Here is a 17,450-nt window from a genome sequence, read left to right as displayed (position 1 = left end):
TTTAAATTAATGATTAGTAATATAAATATGTAAGATATGTATATTATATAAACATTGCATGTCATAGTATGACACATTGCTCATTGCTGTGACTGAACATGAACACATATCACAGGCTTTTAGTCATGTCCACCAAGATATTGTTTGTGGAAACAAAAACCTATGCACAAAACTTGAAATAACACACTGGTTCCAGTATGTAAGGCAATGAGCAACACATAGGCCTATTATATAGTCCTTACTTACAATGAACAAAGTAATTTCATTTGTGTTGCTGAAATTTGCTTTCTTGTGAAAGTATACCTTCATATAAAAAGTGCATTAACTGTGAATAAATAATTGAAGAAAAACAAAAAAACAAAAAACAGTTGCAAAAATGTTATTCAATAGGATATAGGAGGTGCAGGGCACGCTATTGCGTAAGACCAGCTTTCTAAAATTTGTACTAACTGTTCCGGGAAATGGACTGAAATCACCACCTGGGACAGGCCTCGTGTTTCGAAGTGGATAAGCCATGAAGACATGCTTTGTGTTCCTATCTAAAAATACCCTTTTTTGTACTTTCTCGGGGGTGGAAAGACATACAGGTCTAGCATATCGATGCTGATTGTGTACAGTGCGGCCATGGGAATGTGACACATGTCGGGGGCAATATAAATGAAGCAGAACGCACAGAATGAGCACGTTCCAGGCGACGGTGGCTTCTCTCCCCCATCAGAATGAAGGGAATTCTCGTTTTCTTTGCTTTCCTTGTGGCAGGTAACTGCCGGCAGCTCTTTGTAGGGTAAGTCCACCTGACAGACTCTTGAATGTTATTCCTTACAGAGGGTTCATCGTTTCATGGAAATGGTGGTAAAGAACAATCTGTCGTACAGAATGAGTGGACGGTCATGTTTAAAAAAAATAAAAATAAGGGTAGGTTCACTCTACCGCACCATTTCAACAGCTATACCTGACAGAGACCTGCGAAAATACAGTTATACTAAAATCTAATCATGACAGGAAATTCTGACCGAGAATCTAAAGTATTACTTGCAATACAATCTTTTATGATTAATTAATTGCTAAAACAAAGCTGACATTTAATTAACCTATAAGAATCAAAATGTGCTATAGGGTGAATGATTAACATTCATTCTGCTTAATTAGCAAACCATGCAATTCCACATTATATGCATATGTATATTATAATTAACAAAATATTATATTTAAACAATCATGTTATATTGTAGTAAATCTTGCATTTCCCTGTTCATCACAAAATGATAATTAACAGAAGAAGCCACTGGGGGGCGATACAACTACATGTGTTGCTTTTATCAAGCCCACTTGTAAAACAAATTAAAGAAATGGACTATACTGCTTCGCAAATCTGCTCTCTTTGTTCAATATGCAAGTGCGCCTAATTTAGTTAGTTTGAAATCACTACATTAAATTATAAAAGTATGATTAACATTGCGTAATTCCTGTGGGGCTTATTAATTTAAGAGAGACCATCCATTTTCAGGAGACGTGAACGGTTGATGCAATGATTTAATCTGAACCTTGATTAACATGTTTTTTACATTTTTGTTTGTGTTACAAAGATATTTCAAATTTGTACATATGTAGTTTAACAATGATCAGTATATCTAGATAAACCCCATAACTTCAAAATCGTAATGGCATGAATACAACCTTTAAAAAAATAAAAAAACATTTTTTTAGAGACCAGGTTCTGAGGGTCGCCGTGGAAACAGAGGACCAGCTTCGCCTTCTGGCCTCCCTGGAGGAAGATGAGATCTTGCAGGTATTTATCCAGTTCTTCTGATAAATAAGAAAACAATTTACTAGAAACAAAACTTTTAACATCCTTATTTTTAAGGGAAGCATAACATTGCACAACTAAATTCTGACATCACTTTGTGAGATAAAACAAAAAGTAGGGCACTTGCCAAAACAGTGGTTATGGTTTGTGGTATTAAACTGCAATGTATCCTTTTAAATACTTTTAAACTGAAACAACGTTTAAACCATCAACCAATATGACAGCTCATTTTTTCTTCTTAGTTCAACAACTATTGTAGATATTTCTGTGTGAACTGGTTCTGTTTTGGACAACACATGAAGTATTGCCACAATGTACAGACACCAGGAATAGTTTACAAAGTAAAAGATACTGTAATCCTGAGAGGTTGAACAAAAGGCAAGTCTATTTGTCAGAGTATGATAAAACATCACAGACATTACATTCACCCAAAATTCTGAAAGGAAATTTTTTTAAAAAAGTGAATCCATTTCGCTGCCCAGAACACAATGGTTTTAACGCAACTGCTGTGCCTTCTGATCTTCTCACAGCTCGACTTCTGGCTTCACCCCGTCTCCTCTGATCTTCCGGTGGACATCCGAGTGCCTTTCGCCAGCCTGCAAACTGTCAAAGTTTTCCTGGAATCAAACGACATCCCGTACACTGTCATGATCAAAGACGTGCAGGTAAGTTAAGGCGCAAAAAAAAAAGTCAAGTCCCGTTGTCATTTTAAAGCGGAGCGTTTTTTTCTCTCTCTCTCGACGTTTCTGCGGCCTCTCGTCTCCACCGACGGGGCTCGACAGAGCGAGTCACGCGGCGCAGAATAGAGTCGAGCTGAAAAGGCTGAAGACGTAAGAGGGCGGGCGTTTCCCTGGGTGCGTTTCAGGATCTTTTGGACGAGGAGGAGGCCGAGATGGAGGCGGACAGCGTGCGGGAGCGCGGCTCCAAGAGCTTCAACTTCGCGGCCTACCACACTCTGGAGACAGTGAGCTCATGGCCTTATCTGATATGCACAAACAGTCAGGCGTACAATACACACACTATGTCACGCGCAGGCACTCGCTTGTGCAGATGCACGCACGCACACACACAGTATACACACACGGTCACTGACACACACACACACACACACACACACAAACCTATGTACTCAAATGCAGGTGTATACAAACAGTCAGCCAGAAACGTACACACACACACACACAGAGTAATGGAGACACTGTATCCCGTAAATGTTGCAATATTGCAAGTTTTGCAGTCTTATATACTGGAATGAGTAAAATTCCTCTTATTTCTGCCACAGATTTACCAGTGGATGGACACCCTGGTTGCTGACCACCCCAGCCTGGTCACCAAACTACAGATCGGTTCCTCTTATGAGAACCGCCCCATGTATGTTCTCAAGGTATGAAAGAAATTCTCTCAGAACGAAATTAAGATGTACAGTTCAAGCACTTTCGGATGTTAAAGCATTTCTGCATCACGTGAGAGCACGAAATGAATCACAGAAAAAATTGTGGTTTAAATTCGAGTTGCAGTTGAACTTTTCCTAGAATGCATCATGGGCAAAGTGTGTGTGTGTGTGTTCGTGTGTGTACGTGTGTATGTGTATGTGTGTGTGTGTGTGTGTGTGTGCTTGCTGTACTTGCTGTGTTGCAGTTCAGTACCGGTGGTGACAATCGTCCAGCTATCTGGATCGACGCTGGGATCCACTCCAGAGAGTGGGTCTCTCAGGCCACTGGGGTGTGGACTGCCAACAAGGTAAGATTACTGGCCCACTATCAGCCAATGACAACTCTCACTGGCCCACTGTTAACCAGGGCTAACCAGTGACTGTCCTTCATGGTCCACTGTCAACCAATGGCAACCCTCATTGACCCACTATCAACCAGTAACGACCCTGACTGGCCCAATATTAACCAGTGACGACGTCGTGCTCATTGGCTCACTGTTAACCGATCACTGTCCATCCTAAAATACTATCAGCCTGAATGTGAGTGTGGTCATAACTTTCTGATGATCAAGAGAACATAGAACAGCTTCATGATAAAGATAAAGGCAATTCAGACTAGGTCTACCTACACTTCATCCTACCTACAGTCTAGAGTGCATGCAGCTGAAAAATACTTCCAAATATGTGACTTTATCAAATATTTCTTGGCTATTTTACACCCATGGCCTCTTCTACAGCTGAAAAAAGTGAAGAAACAGAAAGCAGAAAATCAGGGAAGTTCACACAAAAAAGATTAGATTGCATTACTCTGTATTTTGCCCATACAGCAATCTGTATTTGATATACAATTTCTAGTGTAAATCAGTCTGACAGAATACACATTTTTTTAACAAGATGACGCAGTTGTAAATGGCTTCTAACTGCACAGATTGCCACGGACTATGGTCGGGACACGTCCCTCACGTCACTCCTGAACAAAATGGACGTCTTCCTGATGATCGTGACCAACCCTGACGGCTACGTCTTCACCCACACCAGTGTACGTACCAACCGCGCGTCTTTATGGACAGTATCAGAAGTGAGACAGGACGATAAGTAATGTGTTTGCGTGACTACTAACAACAATTAGAAATATAACAACAACAACAACAATAATGATGATGGATTGCATTTATATACAAGATATCTCAGCTATATCATCATTATCATCTTAATATCGGATCGCATTTATTTAGCGCCTTTCGTCTCAGGCTCTCTGTTACGGGCTCAATGGTTGCCTTGGTAACAGCAGTTGTCACCTGATCTCTTTCAGAACCGCATGTGGCGCAAGACCCGGTCCAGGCTGCCCGGGACCACATGCGTGGGCGTGGACCCCAACAGGAACTGGGACGCCGGCTTCGGTGGTACGTAGAGCGCGGTGAGCGGTGAGCCGCGACCGACGGTCCGTGCGGTCAGCGGCGTCAGCGGAAGCGGCCCCTCTCGGTGCTCACCGCGTGTTTGTTTGCCCCCCGCAGGCCCCGGGGCCAGCCGGAACCCCTGCTCCGACTCCTACCACGGCCCCTCCCCCCACTCGGAGGTGGAGGTGGAGAACGTGGTGAACTTCGTCCAGAGCCACGGCAACTTCAAGTCCTTCATCTCCATCCACGCCTACTCCCAGCTCCTCATGTACCCCTACGGGTACTCCTGCAACGACGTCCCCGACGCCCCCGAACTGGTGCGCCCCTCCTCCCCCCATCACATTTTAACCGATTTCTTACAAACGTGCGCTATAAAGAACATGCAGTACAGTAAAATGTCCAGTGTTCACTTCAGCTCAGCTCGAGTTTATATGAGACCAACAGGCATCAAATGGACCCTTTCAGTGTAAAATGTACCCAACTGTCCACTGATAATTGATTCCCAGATATGAATCCCAAGGTTTCATATCTGGCGATGGGTATGAGTCTAAGCTCCGGTCCTGTTCGCTGTTCTCAGGATTCGGTCGGCAGGTCGGCTGTCAAGGCTCTCAGTGCCCTCTTTGGAACCAGCTACAAGGTGGGGAGCATCTGCAAGATCATCTGTGAGTATCTGCCTTTACCTCAGGGAACCTGCCTGCCTGTTCCTGCATCCCTCCCTCCATCTCTCTCTCTCCCTCCATCTCTCTCTCTCTCTCTCAAATACACACACACACAGGTTTTTTAAAAAATCTATATTTTTGCTTAGCAGATGCAATTACACAGTTTACACAGAAATGACAGTTTAAAACATTATGGTCGGGACATTTAATACTTTTAACATGATGACAAGCTGATTTTTCCTGGTGACTACTGTGATTAAATGAATTGATATTTAAGTTGTTGTTTTTAAAAAAAAAAAATTTGATAAATTATTGATATTTAAGAGAACTTCTAGGGCCAAAATGAGGTTTTAGGGTTGAAATTAGGGTTTGGCTAGGGTTAGGTTTAGGAAAACAATACAGTAAGTGTTATTGTTGAGGCAAGATTAGGATTGTGTTCAAGAGCTTTGGAAAAGTGGTCAGTCTTACTTACACATACATTTTCCTTTTGTTGCCAGACAAAATAAAATTGCAGATAGGATCGGACCTCACAGATTCAAAGAAGATGTTCTTGAATAGCTGAGCTGCAGCTAAACAGTTCTGGTTTTGGCTCCATGTTGCTTGGCAGTGGATCTCTCTGTAGTAAGACTTAACTGTAAGGGTTAAGACATCTACATAGGAGCCTTAACCCATTGCCTCAGACACTGACAGCAGACCTTTCAGTAAAGCGCATGTCTTAAGACATGGGTATCCTTGTCTTTTGGAAACCCTGTCAGTGCCTCACGCGTAGACAGAAGCCCTTCTTGTCGGGACAGACGGCGGGCGCCTCATCGGGTCTTCCCGGTGACCCCCGACAAGCCGTGAGACGGGTTTAAGCCGAACTCCAGCCGAGGGGGGGGGGGGGGGGGGGGGGTGTCACTGCGTCCAGACATCAAGCGCCTTTGAGGCTTGATTAATCAGGCATTCCACCCACTCAGACAGACCATCCTAATGAAGAGCTTTTTGCGTCTGAATTCCTGAGTGCTTTTCAGAAGACTAGATTTGAGGGGGGGGGGGCGGGCGGGCGGGGGGGGGGGGGTTCTGTCCGATTTCTACCCGGCAATATTTTAAGGAACTACTAATAAACAGATCCAGCCTCTTCCATTTGCTCCCCAATTTAACACAAAGGCATGTTAACAATAAAGGCATCTATCAGCATTTTAAAATGAATTAGATTCTTTCTGTTTGATCTCTGAAACAGATGTTTTGTTTCTTTCCTGTCCTTGTTCAGATCAAGCGAGCGGGGGCAGCATTGATTGGTCCTACAACCTTGGCATCAAGTACTCCTTCGCTTTCGAACTCCGTGACACGGGTCGCTATGGTTTCCTGTTGCCAGCCAATCAGATTGTCCCCACCGCCTCCGAGACCTGGCTGGCCCTGAAGAACATCATGGAGTATGTTCGTGATCACCCTTACTGAGCGTGACCCCCACCGCGTGAATCTCCACCTGCACAGTACTTACACACTCTCTGAATAAAATCTTGGAGGAAGAATGATTTCTGCTTTATTCTGCTTCATACGGTTTTGTCAGGAGAACCAAGAACGCACCTTTTCAGTTTTGTACATATACACGCACACATACAAAACTTTCAGTGTCAAATCAATAGAGCAATTTGCATTGTATATTTGAGATCACATGCCTTCAGTGTCTGTAAAATATATAAAGCCTCTGTTTCACGACAGCTGTGCTCTTCTCTGTCTTCAGTATGGAAAGTAGGATCCTGTAGCATGTTAAAGAAGGAGAACCTTGCTAGTGTGCGGTGGTCATGAGGACTCCTGTATCAGCTGATTAAAATGACTCAGCCAAATGTGGATATTTTTGGATGCGTCTGCCTCAATGTGAAAGTCTGTCATTTTAAAAAAAACTAAAATATTCCCTATTTTTGTTATTATGATCACCTACTACTTCAAATAGCACAGAGGCAGCCACTGAAGTATATTTAGCTCTCAGATTTAGTCTCAGTAGTTAAATTATTGCAGAACAACAAAATTACTATGAGTCCAATTAATGATGCACACAACACATTTTAATTTTAGTTTCCTGATTAAAACACAAAACAGCTGGAACCCCCCCCCCCCCACACACACACACAAAACTGCCTTACAGAGTTTAATTCTGTTGATTCGTGAATGCAAGTTGATTTGAAGTTCTGCTTTAACAACATGTTTAGTGATTTAATCAATTAAATATTATTAAATAATTAAATTAAATATATTATATAAGGACACTTTTATTTTTGTATAAGGAATATTCATTTGCAGTTTATTTCGTGAAAAATAATGTGCGATAGGCACTTGCCTATTGTTCCTAAAATTACCCTCTGGAAAACCTAAATCAGGTTGTCTGATGTAAAAAAAAATTCCCTTGCCTGTGCTGCCTTATCTAAACACCCTTGAAAAAAACAGTCCATTAAAAAATTGAAACGAAAACTCGACATGTACAAAATACTGGTAATAATCAGAATCAATGCAAAGCATGGTTCACAGCCAGGTGCGAAGAAGGAGGTGGCAGAGCGACTTCCCTTTGCGCTCAGCTCTAGAGAGCGAAAAGAGGAAACAGGCTGTGCTTTATATTTAGGCCTTTCACAGTGCTGAAAATGCTGACAGCCAGAGATAGACTCCGCTCCTGGTCCACCATGTCCGCTGTCCCTCTGATGAAAGGTAACACGTTTACTTGCTTGTGTCAGCTAATGCTAACGGCTAATGTCATAATCAGACACCGTGGATATGTTGCTGAGTCACTCAAATATCAATACAAATTGAGTATTAGAGTGAATAAGTTCTTGCTGCATTTTTATAAAAATATATATGCACTTATTTTTGCAAGTGTACAAACAATATCTACGGTCTTTAGTGAAGGAAGTGTGTATAGTACAGTAAATTTCACCTTCTGTTAGATTTAATAATGACAGTTAAATGCGTATTTAATCCATTTCCTATTTCTAGAGAGCAATGATATTATTTCAGCTGAACATGCCATCCTGTTGTTATTATTTTAGCTGAATGTGCCAAAATAGTAGAACCTCTCATGGTTGCCTGTCTCAGAAGCCTATTCTCAGCACCACAGACATATTTTTCAGCAACATAGACATATATCATAGAGGATAATTTTTTAGACTGTATCTGTTGTTTTCTTCTTTTTCTTTTTCTATCACTTTTTTGCGAAGTTCTGTTCTGGTGATGAACTTGAGATGGGTTTATGTTTATATAATTTTGCATGCTTTTATATATACGTTCATACATACTGCATTACAGTAATACTGTATCTCTGACTTCAAAGCAGTTTCCATATAATGTTTTACAGTATCAAACATTATGATCATATGATCACTTTTTCTAATTACATATTTTTTCTTTTTTTGAATGGATTAGCACATCATGTACAGTAACGTATCACCTACATAGACATTGATGATGCCTGTGTTTAATTATCACAGAAATAACAAGCAATGTTTGTATCATGTCCGTTGTTATGAAATTGCCACTTAATTGGGAAATTGCTGAATTCAATTTTTACAGTTGAAGTTTGGCACGATTGTACACGGACACACACATCCACACAGACACTAACATACACAAATGCACACATACATGTATGTAGTTAGAGTGTCAGTTCAATCACACAGTAATATCAGACACTTAATAGATGGTTGATCTAATTCTGAATTATGCTGGCTTATTCAAACTATATGGATTCTATGAAATACCCAGCAAATTCACATGAGGAGACCCCCAGTCACATTCAACTCTGTACTGAAGTGTTTTACAGCAGCAATTAATGTAAGGTTCACACTTCTTCCTGGGACCACACCTCACATCACACAGACCCAGGCAATACTCAGGTCAGCAAAGGAACCCATGCTGGTGTGTTCCTTAGCATGTGAGATTCTGACCCAAGTTCCACAGTGATACCACAGTCGCTACCGTGACAACTGTTTTCAAAGCTGCAGTCCTACATCGGCGTGCAGCGAATGTTTTTGTTTTCTGTGGACTTCCTCTAATCGTGACACAGCAGGAAAGTCCTACTCTGCTCCTTTTTATGGACTCTTCCTCTTTCTGAAATGTCACCAGATATTTTGCTTTATAATTATAGGAAACTCCATCGGACTTCTGATGCGGTGCTCTTGCATAACTGTCACGCGGGCTGTTTGTGTGTTTTGGAGGGGAAACGGGTTTTGTTGCACACGCCCAAATGCGTGCGGGGGCGTCGGGTGGTCTGGTTTTTTTTTTGGCGATGGGGGCGGTGGGGGCGGTGGGGCTGTGTGCCACAGAGGGCACATGAGTGATTGTGTCATTCTGGGAATGACTTGACAAAATGAACAATACATCCAGCCTAAAGTTCCATTCAATTAATGGCCTTGGAGGGATGAGGAAAAGCAGAAGTGGCACCATGTCAACAGAAACCACAAGACTTTGTGGTTTCTGAAGAGTGTTTTTAAGAATGTAGGAGGTTTAAAGATTAAAGATCTGTATCAATGGCTGTGGAGGGGAATGATACTGTCATGTGAGCAGGGAGAGAGAGAGAGAGAGGGGTGTGTAGGGAGAGAGGAACAGAGGGAGTGAAGAAGGTGTGCAGTGAAAGGGAGGGAGAGAGGGAGAGAGGAAGAGAGGAAGGGAGGTGTGCAGTCTGAGAGAGAGAGAAAGGGAGGTGTGCAGGGAGAGAGAGGGAGAGAGGGAGGTGTGCAGTGTGAGAGAGGAGAGGGAGAGAGGGAGGTGTGCAGGGAGAGAGAGGGAGAGAGTAAGAGAGGGAGGGAGGTGTGCAGTCTGAGAGAGAGAGAAAGGGAGGTGTGCAGGGAGAGAGAGGGAGAGAGTAAGAGAGGGAGGGAGGTGTGCAGTCTGAGAGAGAGAGAAAGGGAGGTGTGCAGGGGGATAGAGGGAGGTGTGCAGTGTGATAGAGGAAGAGAGGGAGGCGTGGAGAGAGCCTGTTTAGTTTGTCTGCCCGGCTCTTAATCACATTATTATCACAGTAAAAAATATGCCTTTTGAGGTATCAGTTATTTTTTAAAACTATTCAAGATTCTAAGCAGTAAGTTCTTCCTTTTATCTCAGGAGAACGGATCGAGCAGTGCGGCAGTCGTAGCGTGCAGAAGACTGCAGCTACTACAGAACACATGACTGATCATATTTCCCTTTGAGTCAGAGGGCAGGGCAGTCTGGGGGGAATTTCTACACCACAATGATAAAGCACAAATATAAATGTTGAGTTACGCGCGGCGATATTAAACGATACGCTCGGCTAACCGTTCTGCCAGAACCCAGCAATGGGTAATTCCAGCTCTGAAGGGGCTTCGGGGTTTTTCTGTCACAATACCTGAGCCGGTCAACCGAAGGACTGTATTTGTTTCTCTGTTCCTGTTGAATGTTCATGAGCTGGTGAATTCTCAGATGTGTCTGGTGCATGATGCTATAGCAGTAGCAATCCCATCATGCTCTGAGCCAAGAGATCTACCCCAGGGGTTCTCAAACTTGGGTTCCAGAGACCCCAAGGGACCCATTAAGGAATTCAAAGGGGTCCTCCCCAAAATTAAGTATTTCCCCCCTTTATGAATATTATGGTTTTCTTTCAATATTTCATAAATTCTACATTTTAGACTTTCACATCAAATCAACCGGGTTCAGCATTGTGATCATTGTCAATAATAAGTATGTATGCTGGAATAAAAAGCCTCATGTCTCATGCAGATGCGGTATACTGAGGACCTCTGGTGGTAATTTTTCGAAAATGCCAGCCCCAGCCGAATGAACGGATATGCCAGAGTATCTTATTTATGGGACATCGGCAGTTGTGTGTGTGTGTGAGTGAGTGTGCATCTGTGTGTCTGAATGCGTCTGTGTGTGTGTGTGTGCGTTACTGCAAACATATGCAATATATGCACCACGTGTGTACAATTTGCCATAGATACGGTTTTAGTTGGCAACGCATGCATCAGACTTATGACATTAAAATAACAGAGTACATTACGGATCCACACGATCTAAGACTCGCACTGAAATAAAAACTGCACTATCTTCACATTATGTAGTGGGGTCTGAGCTGTCTAATGATCTACATAATGCGGTTCCTGCTCTTGAATTTACCTTGAGAAAAATGCTCAGGTCACTGATAAGGTCTAGCTCTCGGCACTGAGCTGAACTGTAATGAGAGTATAGGGAGAGGGAGGCGACGAGATTCGCTAGGAATCTCCGTCTCTTGAGGGCGGCTAAGCACTGGGGGTGTGCAAATCCACGGAAAGAAAATATAGAAATACAAGTGGTACAAGGAGAGCACTTATAATGCCCTTCTCTTGAAGGGCGGAGAGAGAGAGAGGGAGCGCGCGCACCCTGATTGCTCTTCAGAAATGTATTTTCACATTAGCGGTGTGCACGCTAATACTGCCCAGTTCTTTGACAGTTAAATACGCTATTTGTTAACCACCCTTCAGGGGCTGGACAGTAATTAGCGCTAAGCCAACCGAAAAACACAACACTATGCGTTACGTCCCAAAACAGCCTATACAGAGTTGAAGTTGCTTGTCCACATTCAGATTTCTTGCGCAAAGCGATCCTATGCTTTCGTGGTCTTTCTTGTGCATTTACAAAGGCTACGACATGCTTCGACATTTTAATTTTGCTGAGAAAAATCAAAAATGTCACTTTTTTCAATAGGCATGTAGCCTATTGATTTACATAGAAAATTTAGAGAGGTACATCAGGACCTGCTCTGTCATAAACACAAGTCAAAAGTTCGAAAAATTTAAATTTGGGGGAGCAAATGCAATCCAAAATGTCCCCTTTTCAATAAGCCTGTATTGTCTTGCATAGGAATTTGGAATGTGATTAGTTTAAAGCATACAATTGCACGGCGCAAATGATTTAAGATAGACCGACAATTTCGAGCGAGTAACTCCGAATTGGGAGCCAACTTCAGCGTGGTTGCAGAGCATCAGAGGGAAATCCTTCACCCTCGCCCCACGAATACTGCATGCATGTCCACTATTTGCCTATTGAGGTAGACAGCGATTTAATCCATTCATTAAGCAGAAAGAAGTCGGCTTCTCTGGCCCCGCGCAATTACGCAAGCGCACGTGCATTCCCATTGACCTCCATCCAAGCTGATTGCGAAATACCAGGGAGGTAACAGGTCAAGGGGAAATCATGGAACAGACGCAAAAAAATTGTTTCATACTTTTGCCAGGGAGTGAAATTGTTTTTAACTTGTTCTGTATTCCTCCTTGGCGTGACTTCTTTTGAGTGTGTTGGTCCATTCACTGGGTGAGACAGAACTCTGAGGGGGAAAGGTAGGCTAAATGAATGAACTAGGTATTTCTGTACTTACAGTTGTGACTATGGACACTTAATGGTGTGCCTTCCGTGGACAACAGTGCTGAAAATATGGCTGCAAAGATGTTTTACAGTTGCTATTTCAATGTAACAATGTGTACATTCATAAACGTTACGCCGTAGCCGCCACTACAATGGCTATGTAGAAACAAACGTATTTTGGTAACGTAATGCACAGTGGAGGAAAGTAAAATATTCTGAAGTGATTCTGAACTGCATTCACAGCTCAAAAAACGCGACTCAAAAATAACTTATAATTGGAATGTTTTCTGAACAGTCAAGTCTTATGAACATGATCACGCATTGTGAATGAATGCAACATTGACCGTTATTAATATAGTTAATATTTGGGAAAATGCAAAGGGTGAAAAGAACGCGTCGGCTGGCTGGCGGCCTGCCGCTGGGTGACCTCCTCATTATCCTCTCCGCGTTTCAAGTCCGGGGCGAGAGGAGAAGCTTTCAGCTTTCGAGCTACGCGCTTCACAGGAGGCACCCGGGACAAAAGAGAGAATTAGCCACGAAAAGAGCAAGTAAATAGGCGGCGTTTTTTTTACTTGAAAGTCTGACGGGCTGCTGAAAGATGGGCGGAGAGAGGCGCTGTTTGCTTTTTGTCACCAGCGCATGATCAAAACAAGCAGCTACCTAAGGAACCGGAGGCCGAGGGCTTCAGGGAGAAACGTCCCTGGGAAGGTTTTAATGAGCAGACTGGGGTCACCCGTCTGTGACCCACTCAGAAAAACAACACACACTTCCCGCAGCAGGAACGGGGAAAGACTGTCTTAACGGTGACAACGCTCTTTTTTTGGTAGATCTTCTGAGGGGTTCAGATGTGTCCGACTCGGGAAAAGACGTTTTGGTGCTTCGGCCGCGGAAAGTGTGGAGGGGTGCTTTCTTTCTTTTTTTTTTTTTTTTACCTTGAAAACCTCTCTTCTGTAGCTGGGATGAATCTTTCAAAGGGCGCTTGCGGTCTGTGTTCAGTCTCAGCATAGTTAACTGTCTCTCAAACCCCGTGTTCTCTCCAGATACAATCGCCTCTCTCCACAGGACAACTCTATAGCTCTCCAGACAGTGACCGCGGAAAAGAATCAAACAAGCATCTGTTCCAAGAATCAATGGCCACAGTTTGCACCCGCGTTTCCTAAGCTTACCGCAGCATGAGGCATCCTGGGCTGACATGCGCATCTTGGCCCCGATACACCCAAAAATACAGACAATGTTGGTCTAATTGTGTTACTTATTCTCAAACGTGTATGCTTTAACCTTCTAACACCCGCCATTTTTGTCCCCTGTGCGGGACACAATTCTCTGATCTTAATCTCTAGAACCGTCCATTCAAATTGAAGCATTTTGTGAATTGACCAACCAAATCAGTCATAAATAAGACCATTATCATTGTCCTGGGTGATTTATTGATAAACAAGTCACTTGAGTCAATGGAGGTCAAAAGAGCGACTGCTTTTCCCGTCAAATGTCAGTTTTTTAATTAATCTGCTAAGTGTTCATTAGCATTAGGGCAGAGAAATCTGTATCAAGAATGGCCGGTATTTGTACACTGCACAGAGAAGGCATAGACTGGGAGACCAGACACAGGCCATTGTTTCAAACAAGTGTTCTAAGACAAGTGTTTGTGCCTGGAATGTAGACAAGACTGCAGAGCTCAGTTTGTTTCCCTTTCCATTTATTCCAGAAATGTGAACAGTGTCTACTATTGGGCACTTATACAGCTGCAGGGGGCAGTGCAGCACACAGACTTAATCAGTTTTTGAATAATTTTTTGTATTTTTGAAGTGCTCGCACCAGCACACGATTGTTGGCAGGCGGAGAGGCCTGCTAATCTCTTCACCTGCGAAGAGCAGGCTGTGCTCGCCTCTGAGTGCTCCCCTGCCACACCTTCATCTTAAAGAGACGGTCCGTCGTGCTCCTGTTTGCCTGTTTGGGGTTTTTTGCTTCGGAGGTGACGGTCCTCAGTCTCGAGTTGCGGGACGTGTGTTCGTTTTGAGCCCCTTGTTTGGCGAACGTGAAGCGGCGGTATGCCCTGACCGTGACCCCGCGAAAGTGCTCTGAATAATTCCCACGCAGGCTAGCTCTGCGTGCTGGGCGTTCTTTGGTGAGGTAGGGGTGAGGTGTATCTCACAGTGGGCTGATGTCCCAGGTCACCCTATGTCCCAAATACCAAACACCCCCCCCCCCCCCCCCCCGCACTTATCTGAGTGAGTCTGTCCATGTGTGTCACTCATAAAACACGGATCTGGCAGCCCACCTGGCAGATAACTAGGTGATAACTCGTGTGAATTTACTGGGGTGGTAAGACTTGTTCAGACATTACTCTGAGAAATGCTAGGTGTTGACTCAGATAGAGCACGCTTTCAACATTTTGGACTCATAAGCTGGTAAAAACAGTACTTCATTTGGCACTGAAAATGTGACTTTGTATGAAAGAGAAAGTAAATGTGTGTGATGGCTGTTGGCACATCTGTTTCTGAAGAGGGATTTTAACAGTAGACATGCAGGCAGATTACACCCCTCAGTGGCTGGTCACTACGATTTGAAGACCCCTGCAATCACACAGACTTGTTAAGCTGTAATAGTCACTGATCAATGTTATTGATCGTGTTTCCACATTCTCTTCCTGTGTACATTTCGATTACCAAAGCAAACAGTATGCAATGAACACAAGCTGGCTTCTTATCCATACAATCAAAATGAGAGTTTATATATACACTTGTAATACTGCATATAACTGTAGTGATATTGGAAGGGTAATTTGTGTTAAATGTGCTGTTGTTCCACCATTGAAGTTCTGCTTTCACTCAGTTCAACATTTCCCATATTTCCTTAGTCTTACCTCACAGTGATTTCTTTCAGTTTTGATTTATCATAATCATGTTTTCAAAAGCCACGTGTTGAAAAACCACATGTGGACACCCAGTACCCTTCAGAATGCTCATTTTGTACGTTGCTTTGGATAAAAGCGTCTGCAAATTAAAATGTAATGTAACATGAAAAGTACACATGAACTATAAAAATAACCCACTTTTAAGATGAAAAATCACATGTTTTGTTTTCTCATGTGAAAATTGTAGTTCATATTTTAGTCAGGATGTGAAAAGGTGCATATGCAAATGACTCATTGCAACCTATTTTCAATTTTCATTCACATGTGAGAAAATCCAGTCACGTGTGAAAATGTCCGGTTCACATGTGACATTGTAATTTACAAATATGAAAAGGCAAATTTCACGAGTGATTTTTCTCATAAGGGTTGGAACGTCAAGAGTCTACAATGAACTGATTTGAGCTGGATAAATGATTCGTTAAATAAATGCAATAATTATTTAAAAAATGTTTTATGTTTACTTAGTTTCCCTTATATTTTGTGTGAAGATATGAAACAGCTCAGCGTGACAAATATGCAATAATAGAGGAAATCAGAAAAGGGGCAAATACCTTTTCACGGTAAAGTAAATAGAATGGGGCTGACTGACCACGCTTAGTTGTTATACAGAAGCATGTGAGCAATAATTTCACGTTCGGTATTGTTAGTCAATCTCGGTAGTTGTAAATGATAACATTTAAATGTCTGCCAACAGAAGAGATTTCCCCCCTATAAACTGCACGATGATCTGGTTTGTAGATAAACTGTCTTTGAGTGTATTACAGTAATTGAGATGGTTTATAGGGAACATGCTGTTGTTTGTTACCATTTCAGTTCACTTTAATTATATCTCAGTGGATTTCCGCAAACATGAAAAACAAATAGATTGTTTGAAGGAGGTTCTGGCAAAAAAAGCTCCTAATATAGTACACAGCATTCAACAAACCAGCCATTTGGCAAATATCCGGCATTGCCAATAGCATTAAAAAAAGGCCTTTAAAGTGACCTTAAAAAAATTTATTCGCTCATAAAAAGATGTACCCAGCCAATCACATTTAAGGAATAAAATCAGTGATGTTGCATGATAGGAACTGAAGTGCTGTTATGTGACTCGGCAGTATTGGTTAGCTATATGGGGTTTGGGTTTCTTCATATTTTATAGCATTGTGCCAGTTTCTGTGCCAGTGTCAGTGTGTGTCCCAGATTGCACTGGGTTCACCGTTCACGATCCAGCAGTGCCCTATGGGGGATGGGGGTGGACAGGACTTTGGACGATTCCAAGGGCCCTCTGACAAACTGGGGCCTTCAAAAAATGTACCTATAATTGTGCAGGGATGGGGTGATCTCTGCCATGCTGGGGCCCAAAATCCCTGGCAGTGACCCCCCCCCCCCCCTCCACCCTCCACCCCCCCCTAACGCGCATTGTGTTTGTACAGTCTGACGGGACGGGCTAGACGGAAGGGGCCATGTTCCATACCCACGTGGGCGGGGTCCACCTACAGCTGATGAGGAACTGCGTGGAGGAAGAGGAGGATGAGGAATTCTGGGGCCCCGGGCCCGGCTTCGGCCCCTGGCCCCTGCCGCAAGCTCACGCCCCCATCACACCGGCCCTTTATGGACAGTGGCCCCCAGCGTGGCAGAGGCCTCAGCCGCCCTGGAAGGTAGAGCTCGCCCCCCTTTATCCGAAACTCTCTTTACAGGCTACTGCTTCACACGTCTGGCCTGCGCTGGACACTTATGAGACAAGTGTTCTTAAATCATACAGTCTGCTTAATTTCACTCTGTTTCTGCCCAGTCCAGCAGCAGTAGTCTGTTAATCTCCTAGTGTCTAATGGGCTCTAGTAGTTTACATGTGTCCAATGGAGGCCTAATGTACTCTATTAGAGTTAAATGTACACTAGAGTTGATTCTACATGGTAGTGAGCATATCACACACACACAC

General features: G+C 43.1%; 2 protein-coding genes across 3 annotated transcripts in view; both read left to right on the top strand.

Annotated features, from left to right (window-relative positions):
• The first annotated feature begins 628 nt into the window (after positions 1–628).
• Positions 629–6,809, top strand: LOC118232210 (carboxypeptidase A2-like). The gene is made up of 11 exons (XM_035426970.1): positions 629–784; positions 1,708–1,789; positions 2,338–2,472; positions 2,673–2,771; positions 3,090–3,191; positions 3,446–3,547; positions 4,168–4,278; positions 4,552–4,642; positions 4,754–4,953; positions 5,214–5,298; positions 6,545–6,809. The coding sequence occupies exons 1-11, from the start codon at positions 720–722 to the stop codon at positions 6,730–6,732; spliced, it is 1,260 nt and encodes a 419-aa protein (XP_035282861.1). The 5' UTR covers positions 629–719; the 3' UTR covers positions 6,733–6,809.
• A 1,037-nt stretch (positions 6,810–7,846) lies between these two features.
• tfec (transcription factor EC) overlaps positions 7,847–17,450 on the top strand; it is a 48,656-nt gene continuing 39,052 nt past the window's right edge. For both annotated transcript variants that reach the window (XM_035426967.1, XM_035426965.1), the window contains exons 1-2: positions 7,847–7,974; positions 16,945–17,169. In XM_035426967.1, the coding sequence (XP_035282858.1) occupies positions 16,975–17,169 (195 nt within the window). In that variant the 5' untranslated portion in view covers positions 7,847–7,974; positions 16,945–16,974. The remainder of the gene's footprint in view (positions 7,975–16,944; positions 17,170–17,450) is intronic.

This window comes from Anguilla anguilla, chromosome 7, assembly GCF_013347855.1.
Source record: "Anguilla anguilla isolate fAngAng1 chromosome 7, fAngAng1.pri, whole genome shotgun sequence".
NCBI lineage: Eukaryota > Metazoa > Chordata > Actinopteri > Anguilliformes > Anguillidae > Anguilla > Anguilla anguilla.
This window is presented reverse-complemented; position numbering and strand designations above follow the sequence as displayed.

Coding starts and splice junctions, on each gene's coding strand:
- LOC118232210 (XM_035426970.1), top strand. CDS start 720: ATGAAGGGAATTCTCGTTTTCTTTGCTTTCCTTGTGGCAGGTAACTGC. Junction 785..1,707: donor TGCCGGCAGCTCTTTGTAGG/GTAAGTCCACCT, acceptor ACATTTTTTTAG/AGACCAGGTTCTGAGGGTCG. Junction 4,954..5,213: donor TCCCCGACGCCCCCGAACTG/GTGCGCCCCTCC, acceptor CGCTGTTCTCAG/GATTCGGTCGGCAGGTCGGC.